The sequence below is a fragment of the Maudiozyma barnettii genome (genome assembly GCF_903064755.1).
Source record: "Maudiozyma barnettii strain CLIB 1767 genome assembly, contig: KABA2_04, whole genome shotgun sequence".
Taxonomy (NCBI): Eukaryota; Fungi; Ascomycota; class Saccharomycetes; order Saccharomycetales; family Saccharomycetaceae; genus Maudiozyma; species Maudiozyma barnettii.
Genome location: NW_024545241.1, coordinates 86,474 through 106,058, shown reverse-complemented (window position 1 = coordinate 106,058; position 19,585 = coordinate 86,474). Strand labels below are relative to the sequence as shown.

At 31.8% G+C, this 19,585-nt stretch overlaps 6 protein-coding genes and 1 non-coding gene across 7 annotated transcripts; 6 read left to right on the top strand and 1 right to left on the bottom strand.

Moving 5' to 3' along the window:
- Nucleotides 1–744: 744 nt before the first annotated feature.
- On the top strand, nucleotides 745–3,906 carry SET1 (histone methyltransferase SET1; the record flags this gene model as incomplete). Its single annotated transcript, XM_041550118.1, has 1 exon — nucleotides 745–3,906. The coding sequence occupies one exon, from the start codon at nucleotides 745–747 to the stop codon at nucleotides 3,904–3,906; it is 3,162 nt and encodes a 1,053-aa protein (XP_041406052.1).
- Nucleotides 3,907–4,311: 405 nt separating this feature from the next.
- Nucleotides 4,312–7,161, top strand: MSH1 (mismatch repair ATPase MSH1; the record flags this gene model as incomplete). Its single annotated transcript, XM_041550117.1, has 1 exon — nucleotides 4,312–7,161. The coding sequence occupies one exon, from the start codon at nucleotides 4,312–4,314 to the stop codon at nucleotides 7,159–7,161; it is 2,850 nt and encodes a 949-aa protein (XP_041406051.1).
- A 484-nt stretch (nucleotides 7,162–7,645) lies between these two features.
- CIA2 (iron-sulfur cluster assembly protein CIA2) lies at nucleotides 7,646–8,371 on the top strand (the record flags this gene model as incomplete). Its single annotated transcript, XM_041550116.1, has 1 exon — nucleotides 7,646–8,371. The coding sequence occupies one exon, from the start codon at nucleotides 7,646–7,648 to the stop codon at nucleotides 8,369–8,371; it is 726 nt and encodes a 241-aa protein (XP_041406050.1).
- Nucleotides 8,372–8,869: 498 nt separating this feature from the next.
- On the top strand, nucleotides 8,870–10,042 carry EPT1 (bifunctional diacylglycerol cholinephosphotransferase/ethanolaminephosphotransferase; the record flags this gene model as incomplete). Its single annotated transcript, XM_041550115.1, has 1 exon — nucleotides 8,870–10,042. The coding sequence occupies one exon, from the start codon at nucleotides 8,870–8,872 to the stop codon at nucleotides 10,040–10,042; it is 1,173 nt and encodes a 390-aa protein (XP_041406049.1).
- A 583-nt stretch (nucleotides 10,043–10,625) lies between these two features.
- NDT80 (transcription factor NDT80) lies at nucleotides 10,626–12,548 on the top strand (the record flags this gene model as incomplete). Its single annotated transcript, XM_041550114.1, has 1 exon — nucleotides 10,626–12,548. The coding sequence occupies one exon, from the start codon at nucleotides 10,626–10,628 to the stop codon at nucleotides 12,546–12,548; it is 1,923 nt and encodes a 640-aa protein (XP_041406048.1).
- Nucleotides 12,549–12,828: 280 nt separating this feature from the next.
- KABA2_04S00946 lies at nucleotides 12,829–12,923 on the bottom strand. Its single transcript has 2 exons — nucleotides 12,886–12,923; nucleotides 12,829–12,865 (listed from the first exon to the last, which is right to left on the bottom strand). It is a non-coding gene; the product is annotated as a tRNA-Phe (tRNA).
- Nucleotides 12,924–14,937: 2,014 nt separating this feature from the next.
- FYV6 (Fyv6p) lies at nucleotides 14,938–15,477 on the top strand (the record flags this gene model as incomplete). The annotated part of the gene is made up of 1 exon (XM_041550113.1): nucleotides 14,938–15,477. The coding sequence occupies one exon, from the start codon at nucleotides 14,938–14,940 to the stop codon at nucleotides 15,475–15,477; it is 540 nt and encodes a 179-aa protein (XP_041406047.1).
- Between the last annotated feature and the right edge of the window lie 4,108 nt (nucleotides 15,478–19,585).

Below are 19,585 nucleotides of genomic sequence, written 5' to 3'. Positions count from 1 at the left end.
AAAAAAAAAAAAAAAAAAAAAAAGCACTTGTTATCCTTTAGGTAATAGGCTTTTTTTAAAACCAGTATATATAACAAATTTTCCAGTTTCTGATATTCCTTGATAAGTCAATGACGAATTTTCTATCTTCTTAATTGTGTTTTATCATGCTTTAATCTGTTTTAGTTTGTTTTGTTATGATTTGGCAGAGAATTTCTTGAAATTTCACTTATTTTTTTGACGCAACCGGATTTTCGCAAGTAAAAGTCCCTCTCATTCATCTCTTTGATATTTATAATATGGCTACAACAACATAACTTTTAGAGTAAACAGAGATAATGATTTTACATTCATAATTTAGTTCGTTTCCGCTACTGAGTAAACATAAGTAAACATTTAACAACGAGAACTAGCATATCAGTGTTTTACACATACTATTTTGTGAGTTTTACTATAATATACTGTTGTGAAACACATTGTTTAAGAGTAGTGGTGGACGCGTTTCTATAAACATTTACATCTCTCTCAACTAATTCACAATCATTATTATCGAAAGATAAAGAGATATAAAAGAGACGTTAACAAATAGTACATAACTAAGCAGTTTATTACTTACCCTCTATTTCCTTTCAAATCGACGTCCTTAACTACATTATTGATAGTTATTGTTGGTTTTTTCAGTTCACTTTCACTAAATTATTTATTGCATCTGTGTGTGTTTTCTCTTCTATAAGACTTCATTAGCCTTGAAATATAACCTAGAAAATGTCTGGGTATCACAGAAGATCATATCAAGCACCTCCAACATCTTACAGGAATGGTTATACGCAAGACGGTTACTACCAGAACAAGCCATACGGTAGAAATGCATATGACTCAAAACCATCGCATCAAAGCTTAGGTACCACCAGATATGATAACAGATCAAGCCATCAGACATCTCGTTATTTGAATGTACCATCATCTAGATATTCTAATGCACCAGTACGACCTGATGTTGCTAGCAGTTCTGTGAATCATCGGTCCATTAAAGATAGCTATAACAGACCGAATCCGATTCTTAAATATCAATCTGATTTCTTTAAACCTAAATACCATTATTTTGATCCGATATCACAAACGTTGACCCACAAGGATGAATTTCAATCATGGAACGATAAAAGTGAATACCCGAAGGATGGCTTTACATTACAACGGGACAATACATTGATCACAGGTAATAAACAAGTCAAACATATTAAAGTACCAAGACGTCCCGATCTATTAGGTGAAGATCCACGTAGCTCACATTTAGGTCAAAGTAAACCCTCTATGAGGAAAATGAGAACACAGCTAGTAAAACTGGGTCGTATCACCTATGATAAATATTCTGTTGGTCCTCCACCTATTTGTGAGATCATTGTATACCCTGCATCTTCAGTTACTTCCATTCAAGAGATCCTGATTAAGAACCATTTTAGAAAATTTGGGGAAATATCTCATTTTGAAAGTTTTAATGACCCAAATAATGCATTGCCATTACATATCTATTTAATAAAATATTCTAGTCCAGAAGGTAAGATAAATGATGCTGCAAGAGCAGCTTATATGGCAACGAAGAGATATGAAAATGAAAAGTGCACAATCATGGGTTCTAATTTCAATGTCGCTCTAAACAAAAAAGCTATACTAGAATCAGTAAAGGCAAAATTTATAACAGAAAATAAAAAAATGTTGGATAAATTGAAACAAGAACAAGAGAGAAAGGAAAAAATAAACGCTATTAAAGCCATCCCTTCTGCTTCGAAGCTTTCTTCTTCTTCCATTGATGGGAAAATCGCTACATCGAAGAATGTTATATTAGATATTGATGATGCAATCTACAGAAAGTATTATAACACACAGGACAAAAGAGTGCCTCAAGATATTTTGCAATTAGTGAACCAAAGACCTTGCTTGTATATTCCGAAGAGGTTTAATGTAGTTAATGGGTTTCGAACAGAAAATTATAGATATAAAATGAGAAATTATAAGTATTCAAGATTTATTGATCATAGCACAGGGATATATATTGTATTCAATGATTTGAAAGAGGCAAAAAGATGTTTTGATAATGAATCTGAAAAACTCCTATTACCCTCTTTAACCAAAAGGATTTCTGTCACAGTGAAGTTTATATTGCTAAAGGCAACACCAAATTCTGTCGGGAAAAGATTTAATACTATGTCAGGTAAAAAACAAACTTCTGAGTCAAAAGTATCATATCAATCAAAGGATGAGTTAATAAATGGTGCTATGAAAATTATCATGGCCGATTTGGAAAAAGCTCTTCATTTAGATATTAAAAGAAGGTTAATCGGGCCTACTATTTTTGACTCACTTAACGCTGAGAATTTCCCTGATCTGTTGGAACGTAAAAAGCTTAAAGATGAGGAAAGGAAAAAAGTTATTGCAGAAAAGAGGGCCAAAGAAGAAGAGAGTCGTAAAGAAGGTAACAAGGAACTTGATATTTTTAATCTATATGGTGCACATTCTAACAAAAATAGAATTAAGCGTAATTCGTATGGAAGCGATTTTACCAGAATTCCAAAGAGGAAGCAGACGGCAATGGATATTACTCCCATGGCTCATTTATTAAATGAGGATAGTACTTCAAAGGAAGGTACACCTCTGTCGACTGATGAAAATATTCCATCCCATACTTCTGAAACCTCGTTATCTGAATCATCTTCGGAAGAGGAGCAAGAGGAGCAAGATATAGAGCCAAAACTTAAGAAATCAAAATTGGAGGAAGGCGAAATTACTCCTGAGTCACTTTCTGATGCAAATGAGGAGACCATTGAATCTCCGGAGAATGTTATTAATGAAATTTATCAACCAAGTATGACGGAGACTCCTGTACCAGTTTATGAAGAGAAGGTTACCGATATATCAAACGTAACTCCTTTTGTTATGCAGGAAATTACAAAGGACGATGAGGATATCAAATTGTTGATGAAAGTTTTGGGAGTTGAGTCAAAAATTGAAGAAGCAACTTCATTAGAAAGTTCATTAGTTAATTATGAACTATGGAAAATGAGAAAAGAAGAAAGCAATAAAAGATTTATAGAGGAATCACAACTCAAACTAAATGACAATATTAAGATGAGTTCTGAATTGCAACATCCTGGTATTTCATTCAAGGCCCGTGGTCACGTTTCGGTACCAGATGCCCTCAAATCGACATATTTACCTCACCGTCGTAGAGCACATAAACCATTGAATACTGTTTATACCCACGATGGCTTGAATGCTGACAAGTTGGACGATCATGATGATTCCCCTGAAATAGTCGGTAATAGTGAAGAATTATTAAAGAAGGAAACACAAGACGTTGCATCTTTAGGGATAGAAGTATCGTCCTCTAGAGAAAATAGAGCATCGAATAGAAGATTCCAACAAGACATTGATGCGCAAAAAGCTGCAATCGGTACTGAATCAGATTTATTATCATTAAATCAACTTAATAAGAGACAGAAACCAGTAACGTTCGCTAGATCAGCGATTCATAACTGGGGTCTATATGCTTTGGAGCCTATTGCTGCCAAAGAGATGATTATTGAATATGTTGGTGAACGTTTAAGACAACCTGTCGCAGAAATGAGAGAGAAAAGATATTTGAAGAGTGGTATAGGTTCCAGTTACTTATTCAGAGTGGATGAGAATAACGTTATTGATGCAACAAAGAGAGGTGGTATCGCAAGATTTATTAACCATTGTTGCGATCCAAGTTGTACTGCGAAAATCATTAAAGTTGGAGGTAAGAGAAGAATCGTTATATATGCACTAAGAGATATTGGAAAAAATGAGGAACTTACATATGATTACAAATTTGAAAGAGAAACGGACGATGATGAGAGATTAATATGTCTTTGTGGTGCACCAAACTGTAAAGGTTATTTGAACTAGGTCTTAGGTATGCAACTCAGTTGTTACCGAAATTAACTGTAAGTAGCATTCTTTTCCCAAGAAGTGTTTTAAATATGTAAATATATATGATTTGGTCATCTATAATAAATTTAAATCTCGATGGAGAGTGATCCTTAAGTTTGCTTGTACCGTCTCGTCTTGTTTAATATGGTTGGTTATCGGACCAGCTGCGAGGTCGTTTCAAAGTTGTTCTAAATACGCGTCGTTCTTCGAGGGTCGCGAAATTTCAAGTTTTGTATATTTAGATGTGATTAAGCAGGTGAAAATTTTGATTTACGTAATGAGGTCATCACAAACTGATTAAAAAGAGTAAAAAAGTGCTAATTTGGATTAGTTCGCTGCATTATAAGAAGTAGTTTATTCTCTTGCTGAGATTGTTTGAGAATGATATGTCGTTCAATATTATATCGAAGAATTTTGGTGCGATCATCCAGGATTAGACTGTATAGCACTGACGTTGCTAAAACGAAACCACCTCAAATAACCACCATCAGAATAAACTTAGATGATTTGAAAAAGAATATCTCTGATGACTCTACACTTTCTAAAAATGACGAGTTTGAAAAAAAAGTCGATAATGATAAGAATTTATTGCCACCTTCGCTTAGACAAGTAAGAAAGATCATGGATGTTCATAAAAATCATGTAGTCCTCACGCAAATGGGTTCATTCTATGAGTTGTACTTTGAACATGCAACACAGTATGCTCCCAAGTTAAATATTTCTTTGACAAGTAAGAAATATAGCTCAGGGAACGTTCCTTTCGCTGGATTTCCTTTAAGCCAATTGAATAGACATTTAAAACTGTTAGTGAACCAACTTGGATATAGTGTTACCATTGTAGATCAGTTCCAGAATAACACACCCATAGATAACGATCCAAACAAATTTTATAGAAAGGTATCAAGGATAGTTACTCCTGGTACATTTATTGATGAGGCATTTGAAAATTTTAGAGAAAACTCCTACCTTTTAAATATTGAGTTTCCATCCAATTGTATGAATAGTTTAGCTGATCCAGATACAAAAGTTGGACTTTGTTGGTGTGATATATCCACTGGTGAAATATTCGTACAAGAAGTGCCATTAAAAGATTTGATATCTGCAATTACTAGGATAAAACCGAAAGAGATTATCCTAAATAACGAATTATTCAAATATAATATTGAAAATGGAGAATGGTATCCCGAACTTGTTGAGTTAAAGAAATATTTTGTTAAGTTCCAAACGCTTCCTGCACAATATCATACTGTGGATACTTTTTCTAATTTATTCTTTAGTGGAAACAATGACCACATGAGACGTCAACTGGATCATAAAATGAGATCATTTACGCAGAAGGAAATTGCATCATTAAGGAATATCTTAGAGTATGTTCAAGATCATCTACCTGATTGTTCTATAAATTTTCAACTTCCTGAACGACAATCCACAACGTGTATTATGCAGATTGATTCAAGGACCAACTCTGCATTGGAGTTACACTCTACAATTATGAATAACGGCATAAGGGGCTCTCTGTTATCTACAATTAGAAGAACAGTGACTCCATCTGGTACAAGGTTGTTGTCAAAATGGTTATCTGCACCTTCTTTGGATATAGAGGAAATAAAAGAAAGACAAACTCTTGTCGGACTATTTAAGAGGAATTCATCATTTAATAATACACTAATAAACCAACTTAAAGAAATAAATGATTTATCTAGAATATTGCAGAAATTTAACTTTGGTAAAGGGACTGCTATTGATTTGATACAAATATCGAAGTCCTTAAAGACAACCTCTGAAATATCAAGAATGATGATAACTCGTTTACCAAAATTAAAAAAAAAAGAGAAAGTCTTACTACAAAAACTAATTGATCAGTTAGCATTTGATACTTCACTTATAGATAATATTCTGGAATCCATAAACGAGGATAAACTAGTTTCTCAACAGAAATCATCAGATACTAGTGAAGGTATAGAATCTCAAGATATCGAGAAAAATATGCCCCAAGATGAATCAAATCGAGAGATATTAGATACGATTATTCCTCCTGGATATTCGCCATTACTACAACAGTACCATGATGAATATTTTTCTAATCTTGAAAGTAAGGATAGTTTTGAAAGCTCCTGTTCTAAATATCTTATTGATACATTTGGGATTAGAAAAGCAGTATTGAAGCAAAGACAAAATAGTACATATGCTTTATTAGTTAACGGATCTCCTACATCGCTAGGTAAACTAGATAGTTGGTTATATGAAAATAATGATTTTAAAAATGCAAAGTTTCATATACTACAAAAGTCGAACCAAACTCGTTGGTTAGTACATTCCGGATTAACTGATAGAGCTTCTAAGATAGAGCTATCGTTATTGAAAATAAAGAAAGAGGAAGAAAATATATTGAATTCATTCAAAATTCAATTATTAGAAAGGTGCCATGAAATTAGGATAATTAACTCTGCATTAGCATATATAGACATATTATCTTCCTTTGCTAAATTGTCAGAAGAGAAAAATTTAACCTGTCCTAAGGTTGATAACAGTTTAGAGTTAGAGATTATTAAAGGAAGACATTTAATGGTTGAAGATGGGATAACAAATAAATATTTACAAAGGTTTGTTTCTAACGATTGCATCATGAATCAAGGTGACATCTGGGTGATAACGGGGCCTAATATGGGTGGTAAATCAACTTTTTTGAGACAAAATGCGATAATTGTCATTCTAGCACAAATTGGATCTTATGTTCCTTGTGAGAGTGCACATATTGGATTGGTAGATAAAATTTTCAGTCGTGTTGGTTCAGCAGATGATCTTTACAATGAACTAAGTACATTTATGGTAGAGATGATCGAAACATCATTCATTCTTCATGGCGCTACAAACAGATCATTGGCAATATTAGATGAGATAGGTAGAGGTACAAGCGGTAAAGAAGGCATCAGTATAGCTTATGCTGCTATGAACTTCATGGCAGAACAAAACCAATGTCGGACCTTGTTTGCTACTCATTTTGGGGAGGAGTTGAATAATTTAATACAGAGGAGGCCAGGTACAATTCTGAGTAAAAAAGTGAAATTTTTCCAAAGCAAGATGATAGAAATTGATAGAGTCAAATTTTACTATGATTATAGAATGGTTCCAGGAATCTGTACCAAATCAGATGCTATTAAAGTTGCAAGATCAGCAGGGTTCCCTGAGAGTGTGCTTGAAGAAGCTGAAAGGATCCTAGCTGCAGGTTGAAACAACTTTTTAGAACTTCCTTTTTTGCCTTGTAACATATATATAGTTGTCATGTACCTAGTATATTTTAGTATGTCAGTTAATGCATATAAAATTGAGGGGAATAAAGTATTATTACACTACTACCCCAAATGTAATTGTTTCGAGTTATTGATGAGAAAGTTGGTTCTTCTATTTGACTCAAGATCCCCTTTGTTATGCTATTTAGATATTCTATTTTTTTTTACTGTCAATGAGAGCTGCGTGAAAAAAAGTGAGAAAATGTGTGCATAGTTAATACTTCGATGCTCTCTTTAATTTATAATGTACTACTTAAATGATTAGTAATTACAGAAATAGAAGAGGAAGTTGCTACTGAGAAGAGAATATTGTAAATAATTTAGGAATAAAAGCATATATTACATTGCAGGCTTGAGACTAGTTTTTATTTGCGATTTTAATAAAGTTTATAAAGCCATAAGTTAAGTAAAATTATAACAAAGAAATGTCCGAATATTTGAATGATAACCCAGATGTGTTAGAGGTCGATGAACTTCCATCTAGAAAAGAGGACAACAACGAACACCTATTCGAAAATTTCGGTTCTCAAGAGGCCTTACAAAGAAAGAAGTTATTATTAAAGATAGACCATTCGCCTACTTCTCAAGTATTACATAATATTGAGTTATTAGATAAGTTACTTCTATTGAATAGCACCCCAGATTTGATCAGTGATAATGAGAATTTACTTACAGAAAGTGATTCTGATTTGAATGATGAAAGTATAATTGGAGTCGGTAATGAAAGTATATCAGAAGAATATCTAACTGAGCCTGCTGACCCTGTAGATATACAAGAGATATATGACCTTACAGCACATATTTGTGATCCTGAACATCCTTTAACTTTAGGACAACTTTCCATTGTAAACCTACCGGATATTGAAGTACATGACGATGGTAATCCAGAGCACCTTGCTCAAGTCATTATAAGGATTACTCCAACCATCACGCATTGTTCTTTGGCTACTTTGATAGGTCTTGGTATCCGTGTTCGTTTGGAGAGAGCCCTGCCACCTAGATTTAGAATAACGATCTTGTTGAAGAAAGGGACGCACAATAGTGAGCAACAGGTGAACAAACAACTAAATGATAAAGAAAGAGTTGCAGCTGCTTGTGAGAACGAACAGTTATTAGGTGTTGTATCCAAGATGTTGCAAACTTGTAAGTAGGTTAAGGCTAACACAGTTTGATAGAATAAAAATGTTTTGTTCATATATTTTAGAAATAAACAATAACTTGATGTCATACTATCCAAATAGGTTACCTTATGTATACACATACTTATATGTATCTTTGATATATAAATTAAATGGTTGCATTATTGCATGTGAATTTCACTGAAAAAACACGTCGAGATGGCTGTGAAATTTTCACGCTATCAAGAAAGGTCATCGCTGTTTTCGAAATAGATGGGAGGTAGCAATTTAAATAAACGAACATTTTTAGTGCAAATTCAACTATACTGTATAACTCCATTGTTCTTCAGAAGTATTGTTTTAAGTTTACATTTTCTTGTACTCCCTTTATGGTTTAACGAAATTCCTAAAAGTTGTGTAGTTTTTGTTTCACATTCGCTAAAAATTTTCCAGTTATCGTTACCATAATAGGTCATAACTGATAGAAACATCTATAAACCAAACATCTTTCATTATTGACTACTGCACAAAATGGGGTATTTTGTTCCGGGTCGTTCGATTGAGAACCTAAAGCATTACAAGTATCAAAGTGAGGATAGATCTATTGTTAGTAAGATATTTCTTAAGCCCTTCTGGAACACGTTTGTCGAAATATTCCCAAAATGGATGGCACCAAACCTTGTTACGCTGAGTGGGTTAGGGTTTATTGTAATTAATCTAATTATCACACTATATTATGACCCATACTTAAATAAAAGTATGCCACATTGGGTGTATTTATCAAACGCAATTGGTCTATTTCTTTATCAAACATTTGATGGGTGTGATGGTGTTCATGCACGTCGTACCGGACAATCTAGTCCCCTAGGGGAATTATTTGATCATAGTATAGATGCAATTAATACAACACTTTCTGCATACATATTTTGTTCTGCACTTGGTACTGGGTATGGGTATAAGATGATATATTCTCAATTTGCAGTATTGACTAATTTTTATTTGAGTACTTGGGAAGAATATCATACTCATGTATTATTCTTATCAGAAATGTCTGGACCTGTGGAGGGAATCCTTGCCATTTGTTTTGCTTATTTAGCTACCGCTATATTTGGACCAGATTTGATATGGCATACAACTTTGGCAACTTTTAAGATAAATGATCAACAATATGTTTTTGAAACGGCCGATTCTCTTCTAGTTGTGTTCACACTTGGTTTAATTATGAATTGTTATTCTGCAAGTAGAAACGTTATAGATCATTATAGAAAAGAAAAATCAAATTTGAATATGAATTTTGCAGTTAATCAAGCAATGAGAGGTTTGTCACCATACGTCTTATATGTGATAACTGTAGTTCTTATAGTTCTCGTTGAGAAAAGGTTTATTGATTTTTCATTCATCCTTTCAATTGGATCTACAGTCGCTTTTGTTGTTGGAAGAATTATTGTGAACCATTTAACAAGACAAGAATATCCAATGTACAACATTTCGATGTTTATTCCTTTATCGCAATTAATCGCTTACTTTATTACAATTAATTTTACGTCGGGCTACCGTACGGATAGTATCATTAGCGCATTATCTTGGTTAGGTTGTGGTTTATCATTGGGTATTCATGCCCTATTTTTAAATGAGATTATTTATGAATTTACAACCTATTTGGATGTTTATGCATTGACTATCAAGCATTCCAAATTTGTTTAAATAAACACACCATAAAAAGGAACTTTTGATATATTGTTCAAAATTTTAAATTTATAAATTTATTTATTAAACGTTAGACTGATAAGGGTTCCATTTTGTTTTATAATAATATATGGTGTATTATATCTGTCGATTTGTTTCAACTCACTCGTATTATCTTTGTATTTAATATTCCTCGATAGTATATATTGTTATTACCGTAAAGGGCCTAAAATTTGCAGTAGCGGCAAACTACTTGGAAAAGGAAAAAAATTTAGGGAAACATGACACAAAATAAAAATATAAACTAAAAGAAGTTTTCCCACTTCTGTTGTAATCGATCATGATTAAGATATTTCGTTTGCTTGGACCTCTTGTTGATATTACTTTCTTCTTTGGATACTTTTTTCAGTTTTGAAATTGAGGAAAAGAAAGTTTTCTTTAGTTATAAATATTCCGGTCGAGTGATAAGTCCATTGATTTTTTAAAGAACGTTATACTATTGAAATAGTTTGAGGGTAAGTTATTGATTCAACTTTCTGTCAATTTTCTCAATAAATAATTTCTTAATTTTTATTCCAAATCCTATTTTTCTTTTTTCACTATGCAAGAACAAAATAATGAAAACCAATCACCTCAAGTGATTGAAAATGAAGCAGATAGTGAATCGATGATATTAACTAAAGTTAATGAAGATGGAACTACTTCAAGCTATTTTGATAAACGGAAGCTTAAAATAGCACCAAGGTCGACTTTACAATTCAAAGTTGGTCCACCATTCCAACTATCCAATAAATTTGGAAATGTCGTTGATAAGAAGACTGGCCAAAGTGTTAATCTTAAGATAATTCCTCGTATTGATAGAGGTTTTGATAATATTGATGATGCATGGGTTGGATATAAAAGAAACTACTTTACGTTAGTTACTTCATTCCAAATTCGTAATTATTCACTTGAAAATTTTTTAGATTCATCATATCAAGTGGCATTCCTTGAAAATTTCTATAGACAGACTGCTGACATAAAATATTTTGCAGTTAAGATAAAGGCAAGAACAGATAATGAACATACAGAAATTAATTTAGTACAACATACGGCAAAGAGAGATAAGGGTCCACAGTTTGTCCCAGAATTATGCCCGTTAATTCCATCGCCTCTACCAAAACATCAGATTATCAGAGAAGCCTCGAATGTGAGGAACACAAATAAAATGAAGAAATATGATTCAACATTTTTCTTTCATAGAGATCAGGAAGAAAATAAATATGATACAGATGGTATACTTCATTCTTATCCAGATAATTGTATACAAAAAGTGGCAAGGTATGAAAGAGTACAATTTGCTTCCTCAATAAATGTCAAAAAGCCTAGTCAGCAAAATAAACATTTTCGTCTTTATGTTGTATTAGGAGCTGTAATTGAGACCAAAAATCTCGAAGGTAGCTTTAAAACAAACCATTGCGATGAAATTTCTTTTGATAACGGAGAAAAGGGACTGTTTGTGTATTTACAAGAAATGAACACTCCACCTTTAATAATCAGAGGAAGATCACCTTCAAATTATACTAGCTCTCAACGAGTGACACTGAGGACTAATTCATTGACTCCATCGGTCACAGAACCAATTATTAGTGGTATCCAAAATACAGAACAAATTGATAATGTAAAGAATATGAATGTAAATGAATTAGCAATTATTAAACAACCTGTAAAAAAACAAAAAGTAGGAAGGCCAGCTAAAAGAAAATCAAAAGTTTTGGAATTTCCAAAAGTTGATGCAACCACAGAATATATTTCTCTGTCTTTGGATACGGAGGGCTCTGCTAACAAAAAAGATGAGGGATACTGTATTTCAAGAAATACCAAGAGAATTCAAACGATCGATGAAATTGAAAAAATAATGTCTTCTCAACTATCGCTACATGATAAACTAGTTTCGTTAAAAGATTCTCAAGGAGATTTGCCATCTTTCCCTCCTCGTGAGCATAAAGTTTTTAGGGATAGACCGGCCTCATTACGGAACTTATCTGTTGATTTAAAAGACATCGAATTAAAGCCGTTTCATTGTTTACCAAAGGATGAAATGTGTACAATTGGGTCACTTGCATTAAATTTACCCACAGATGGTACTTTTTGTATTGGTTCGAGCTCTCATAAACGGGAATATGATTTGTTAGATAGTAGTGCCAATGATGATGACCTTTCACAATTTCCTGACACATATGAAGATTGGAAGCGCTGCGGAGTTAAGTCAAAAGGAGGGCTATCATCGGGAGAAATATCCTATATCTACAATGTTACGAAGTGTAATTATAAGTTTGATCGAGATGGGTCATTTGATAATACCGAGATTAGTAATATATCAAGAACTATTCCAAGAAGTATGGGAGTAACTTCGATTTGCAGTCTGTCATCTTCATCAAAAAGACGAAGTATCTTCCCAATAAGTAGTCGGGCATCAGTCGATATGATACATGTAGAGCTTAGCGATACGTCGATGAAATTTGATGAAACTAGTTTTGCATGATTCATAGTTAATTACAGAAAGAGGGCTTAAGATTATATACATATTTTATTTATTTAATTATCAATTTGCATATTTCTTGATGTATTTACTTTATGAAATATATTAATTCCAAATATACTGTTTCGACGAATATAGATATTTATGACTGTGGAAACTTGGCAGTTAAATAGTTTAAAGTAAAATATATTTGAAGGGAATAAACTGATGATTTGAAACGCTAATGGATACAAAGAAAATTGCATATATTATATATATTTTGACTGTGAGAGCCAAAAAAGAATGCGAATTCTGTGGATCGAACACAGGACCTCCAGATTTCTTGTTTGACCGAAGTTACTCTTCAGTCTGGCGCTCTCCCAACTGAGCTAAATCCGCATTTTTATATCAACGAAAATGTATGAGCTTTATCTTCTTAAAAGAATATTGGGTAACTCTCAGCTAAATTTATTGATAGTTTAATATTTAGAATATTTTCTGTTATAATATAGAAAGTAGCAATACTTAGTTCTTACAATTTTATGTTTAGTATGAAATTATAACTAACTGTTCAATATGGTTCTAGAACATTCTTTAATATGTAAATGATGGGAAAATTGAATATTAGACATCTTCTATTTAACTGAACAAATTTTATTATATTACAAAATCAACTTATAGTCGTCTGATCTTTTTATATCTTATATAAAAATATATAAAGTAAATTATGGAAACAATTATATTCATAAATGAAATATTGTTCCATTTATATATGTTGGATTATCATTGTCGTGATTATAAACTCACTCGACAGTGGCGTAAGTAATCTATTATTAAGTTGTTGCGGGATGAATCTATCAATAGATCATAACCTTCGTCATTATCCCTCTTATAATATATTTCCGACAGTAAAATATAGCGACAGCACTAAAAAGGCTAACATTAGCTTAACCTATCTGAAGGTGAAGGTAGCTAATATAAGTAGAATTTAGAGTGTGCTGCACTACCGTACATATAATAACACATGATATATACTGCATAATGTAGTATTCGTTCCCCCTACATTGGGTTTATTGGAGCTACATTGTCCAACGTTACTATGCACAAAAGATGAGCAGTTTAACAACAGCACCTCTGTTTAACATTATTAAGTAATAGTCGTTTAGGTCATAATCGTTTAGGTAACAAGAAGAAACGAAATATCGGTAAAATAAATAATATATAAAAACAAATAATTCTGAACTAACATTCGAAGTTAGATTCTATTCGTTCTATAAATTATATATAATAAAAGAGACCGATCGATTATCGTATTATAAAATGTCCGAATTAAATAAATTAAAACTTGAAGAGACTAACAGAGTCAAAGACTCAATTACAGATTCTCTACAATTATATATAATTTTCATATTGTAGAACATTTAATATCTTTATATATTATATTATGAGCTTCTTTTTATATCATTTTTTTAAAGATTTTTATTTCCTCAGTCACACCTTGCATCATCCCATGATGTCATCGAGTGATGACATATGGTGACAACTGTTATAATATAGAAAGTAGCAATACTTAGTTCTTACAATTTTATGTTTAGTATGAAATTATTACTAACTGTTCAATATGATTCTAGAACATTCTTTAAGAATGATTAGTAAGCAAGTACTACTAATTGTTTCATAAGTGTCTAGAACATGTTTCAAGAATGTTTAGTAAGAATACTATCAATATTTGGTAGACTGTTTTCCTTTCCCAAAAGTATAAAAGGAACACATATTCTAACTTTATATATATACAATCTTCCTTATATAGACTTACTTTATATAACATAAAATAAACTACAAGATTATACATTTGAATATCTATAACTATGTCTGATAATTTCAACTCGAATACTAATCGTATATTCTCGATTTCAAACTTACGTTTACAACAACTGGTGATGACATTTATGAGTGTGTGCATAAAACGTTTTCTTTACCTAAATTGAAATTAAGTGTGATACAAATCACTCCTAGTTTCTGGCAGTAACATTATTTTCGGCTGTGTTGTGACTATGTGGGTCAATAACAAAACCCTCTTTATGGCGACATAAGTCGATTGTCTTTTTAATTGTATTCTGTGTGATAACACAATTTTAGTTGTTATGTAGAACAACTGAAACTAAAATATATTTAAACTTTAATTTATAATATTTATTCTCAGGTAGAAAAATGATAACTTTTCAGTATTTAAAGATATTCAAAAAGAGTTAGGGACGTTATAATTTCCTGTTCTTGTTCATATGAAAATTCAACTCGGGTTGTCGTTATATAGAAAAAAGTAAGTTAAAAATTCGATGAGGTAAACAATATTCCTTAAGCAAATTGTAACTAGTTACAACACGAAAGAAATAATATATAAGGATCTACATACATGCAACCTGATCAGATAGATAAAAGTATGGTCACAGATATACGGCCAGTAAATGATGCGAGAAAGAAGAAGCTTACCTTTATCTCAGAAGGTTCAGCAGATATTGAGGTACAAAAGAATTCAGAGGAACGAGCACAAGAGAAATATGAAACTGAAAAACTACGAAGAACAAGAAAGTCATTAAGTGATCAATTACGTTCAAATTCTGCAAGCAAACAGAAAGCATTCAAGAATGAAGTTAGAAAAAGAGAAAAATTCAACAGACTTAGTAGAGAAGAACTTAACTTCTTTAAGGATGTGAAAGAGAAAGAGAAAAGGGAGGAAAATGAGATGGAAACATATTTAGCTCAAAAGACAGAATCCTTTGATAAGAGAAAAAGAAATGCTGAAAAGAAGATAAATAGTAATGATGAGACAGATGATGTTATAAAAAGTACGAGTGCTAATGAGCAGAACGATTTAATAAGTAATAAAGTAATAAAGAAAAAGCACAAAAAGATAAAATTGAAAATAAAAACTTTAGGTTCTAACCAAAAATAGAAGTTTGTAATCTAATGGTATAAGGATGAATAAGTTTGCCATTTAATGTGGCCCTTAGAATTTACCCATTTTGATTAAAGATTTGGGATAATTAGAAACTTCCAAATTTCTATTTAAAACTATTTAATTTTAAATATTCATTATAAAAGTAATAGCATAATGTATTGTGGGTGTTTAATATATCTTTCGAGCGTGTTATATTGAATTTCTGAATTTGAATGGAGCAACTTAGAAAATAATACATGACTTTTTTTCGAATTTTATTATTTAGTTGAGTTTGAAGCTTATTAGGATATTGTCAGAGTGGCCGCTTCAGTAAACAAAAAAACAATAGTGATAAAAAATTGGAATGACTGAAAAAGATTTGCAACATTGTGGTACATTAAGTATTAAATACTTTGAATGAACCGGTTACAAGGTTATTAACTTCAAGTACCAACATATATTATCCCTTTGTTATGTTGTAAAAATTCACTTTTATACTCCTTGTCTTGATGTAGTTTAATACCCTGTAGAGTATTTATGTTATGAAAAAACTAAAATTAACATAGATCAAACACAATATATATATATATATGCTAAATAATAATCAAAGAATAATATTTGAGGTTATTTAAGAGTAACAGAATAAACTTGATAGAGTGTCAAATTAATTGTTTCTTCAATATAAAATGAGATTACAGGCCAAGATAGAACCTTTCTTATCATCTGACTAACCAACCTTACTATCAGAGAGTCTAATCCAATTTTTCTTCCTAGTTAGTCATCTTTAAAACTACAAAAGTTCTGTTGAAATTTCTAAATTAAATGTTTCGGTAAATAGTAAAATGAGCTAAAGAAAAAGCTTTAAAGTACTCTGTATCAAAAATTGTTTTCATAAGTGAAATTCTTCCCAGTGATGTTGTTTAAACTTATTAAGTCAGGTTATTGGAAATCAATATACTCATACTCAAGTAGTTTTATGACATATTTTTAAGAAGCTTTGTTATAAAGTTGAGGATAATACTGCAAGTTGAAACCTGCCTATACCTGCAACATGATCTATTCGGACTTCACATTGTCGATCTCTATGTAAGAAATATTACCCATAACTTAATGATAGCCACCTCTTTTGTGCACCTAAATGATTGTTTGGACATTCCTTGGTATACTGTCCACTTAAAAAAAAGTGTTATATTCTCACTATGTTTGTTATTATTAAGGAGGAAGGAACCATGTATACAAATTACCCCAAATGGACTATTGTTTTGAATTTTATTATATCAATTTCCTAACTTGGCTACTAGCATATATTTATAAACAAACCTGTGAAACAAAAAGGGAGCCTAAACATTATTTGGTAATTGTGGATTTTCTTTCTTTCTTTCCTTTTTGTCTTTCGAAGTTATTCATGTCGAAGCTAGAAATAAAGATTCTTTATCGCTTAATACTTAGTTCATAACAATAACAAAATATAAGACCCTCCATTCATTAAACTATATATCTGTGTATTGTAACAAAGATACAATAAACAAGTTCATCAACAAATAGTTATAAATTGTATTTATTAAAAATAACTGTTCTATTCTAACTAATATCAATAGCTTTTTAATTAAAATTAGTGTTAAAAGTACATATATTTCATGATATATAGAAATTTATATATACCTTTAAAAATTAGGAGGTATCGAAAAAATTATAATGTTATATATAGAAATTAGAAAGAATCTTTCATCGAAAAAAGTCTATATCAATAAAAAAAGATTTGGAATGTATATTACTTTTTTTAAAAACCGGTCCATATACTTTGTTTTAAAAGAAAGTATAGCTTATAGTGGCATTAAAAAAGACTGTCTGAATAATAATATTAATAATGATAAAAATTTGTTATTATAAAGAAGCCAATTAATCGGATAGAGAACCACCGACCAATTCAGTCAAAGCATCAGATGGGAAGTAAGATGGAGAGTAGGTTGGTAGATCGGAGAAAGCACCGGAGATGATAGAACCAGAGATGGTAGTAACGTTAGCTTGAGCAGCAGCGACGGAGACAATAGCTAGTAGAGCGGATAACTTGAAGAATTGCATTTTTGTTTTATATGTGTTCTTGTTGTGAAATTGACTAAAATAAATAACTATTTTGGTTGATTGTCTTATATATTGCAAGAAGTAAAAATAAGATATAAAAGAAAGAGAGAATTGGGATTAATTAAAACAATTTTAAGCTTACCAAAATATTCTTGCTTATATATAATTTTTTCTTTTCCCACTCACAATTGGAAAAAAAAATTTACATATATTTCTTTCTTACGTTATCACAGTCTATGTTGTTGACAAGGGAAAGGACAAACTGTTCAGTAGTTGAGTAAGAAGAATCATGTTTATTATCCAAAATAAGACATGATAATAACAAGATACACTCTGTTGTCTGTGTTGAAATTCTCTTATTCACCTTTTTTGCTCTCAACCTCACCTCTTCTTGTCTCCCATACTCCAACAGAGAAAGAGAAAATTTTTCTTTTCTTTTCTATGCTATCCTTTGCTTAATATTATCTTGTATGTTTAACGGGGGGAGGGGCGACTAATTAACTAATTTGTCGTCAAGTTCGTGAATCTTTGAGTCATTCCCTTATTCGGACGCGACGGTGCTCCTTCCTCTCGCTCAATAAATTGAAAATTTTTTCTTCTCGCCTGTCGCTGTCTCCGAGTATTTGTTTGCTAAAGAAAAAATTGAACCGACCACCTGAGACTGGAGCTTGAAAACTTTTGGGAACAGAGAGAGAGGCAGGTAGTGAACAAAATGAATATATTGTGGATCTGGGAAAAAGAGAGATAGATACAGTATTCAGGCAGTAACCATAAACTTGGTACATAAAGTCCTGCAGTTAATCGTGTTTGAGATCTCATAATATTTAAAACTAATATCTGTTTTGTCAGGGAGAATCACTTATTAGTAGAACGGATTTACACGGTGGTACGTACAAGGTCTAAAATAAAATGACACGATTCATTAGGAGGTTCCTTTGAGAGCAGTTTCTGGGCCCTAAAGGTCTCTAATTTTGCTATTTTTTGGTCTTGTTATTGGTATTATTAATTTTGTTGTTATTATTTATTGATGAGCAAGAGCTGTACCGGAGGGAGTCTATTCTTGGATGTGGTATGAGGGACAATGTTTCTCTCTTTCCAAATCAGGTATTAATCTAACAAATGGATAGCAAAAAAAAATAATAATGCATCGGTTTTCATTATATATTGATGTTATTCTGCGTGTGTGAATCCTTTGTTATTCTTATTAAAACAACAACAACAATATATTTGATTGTTTATTTATTGTTATTACTACAATTGAAGCCTAAAATGAATTATATAGCAACAAAACGACTTCAGTGTTAACTCTGTAAAAACGTAACCATCATCCTTTCTCGGGAATTGTGCCAGTAAAATTATATAACTCCAAATAGAGAGATGTGTTACATAGAGTAGAATACGAGACTTAAGAGTAAAAGAGTTTTGGGTGTATGGGTATGGTTAACACTGATGTAGAATTCTTGTTCATTAAACCGCCATCTCTTAATGAACAATTACATCACCCTTGACGATGATGATGTAATATATTTCTAGTATCTTAATTGTTTCATTCCGTATTACAAAACCACTACTCTTCTTAGTGACACTTTTGAATGTTGCGGTTCCTACCTTTCCACTATTAATAACTATATAAATATTAGTATTCAATTATTTTATGAAAGGGATTCTCTATTTTTAAAAAGAACTTTCCTCAAGATGTAAAATTATCCAACCATTATTTAAGGGACTTATACCCCCTTTGTCTGAGGTTAGGGAGCGGGTATAAGAAGTCATGTCTTAAGCTATAGTACATATCATCTCCTTGCCGGAGGTACACACCACCGTTGGCCTTTTCCAACATGCTAACTTTCACCTTTGCTAGATATTTGAAATACAAAGTTCTAAAATATAACTTTCGGAGTTCACTATATAAACAGTTCCATCACCAAAACATCAAGAAGAAATCTCAACTTACAGTTTACTAATTACATTAACGCAAATCCATTTACTACATTTGCTATACATGGCCATTATTATGAGTTAATTAACTACTTTCAACCAT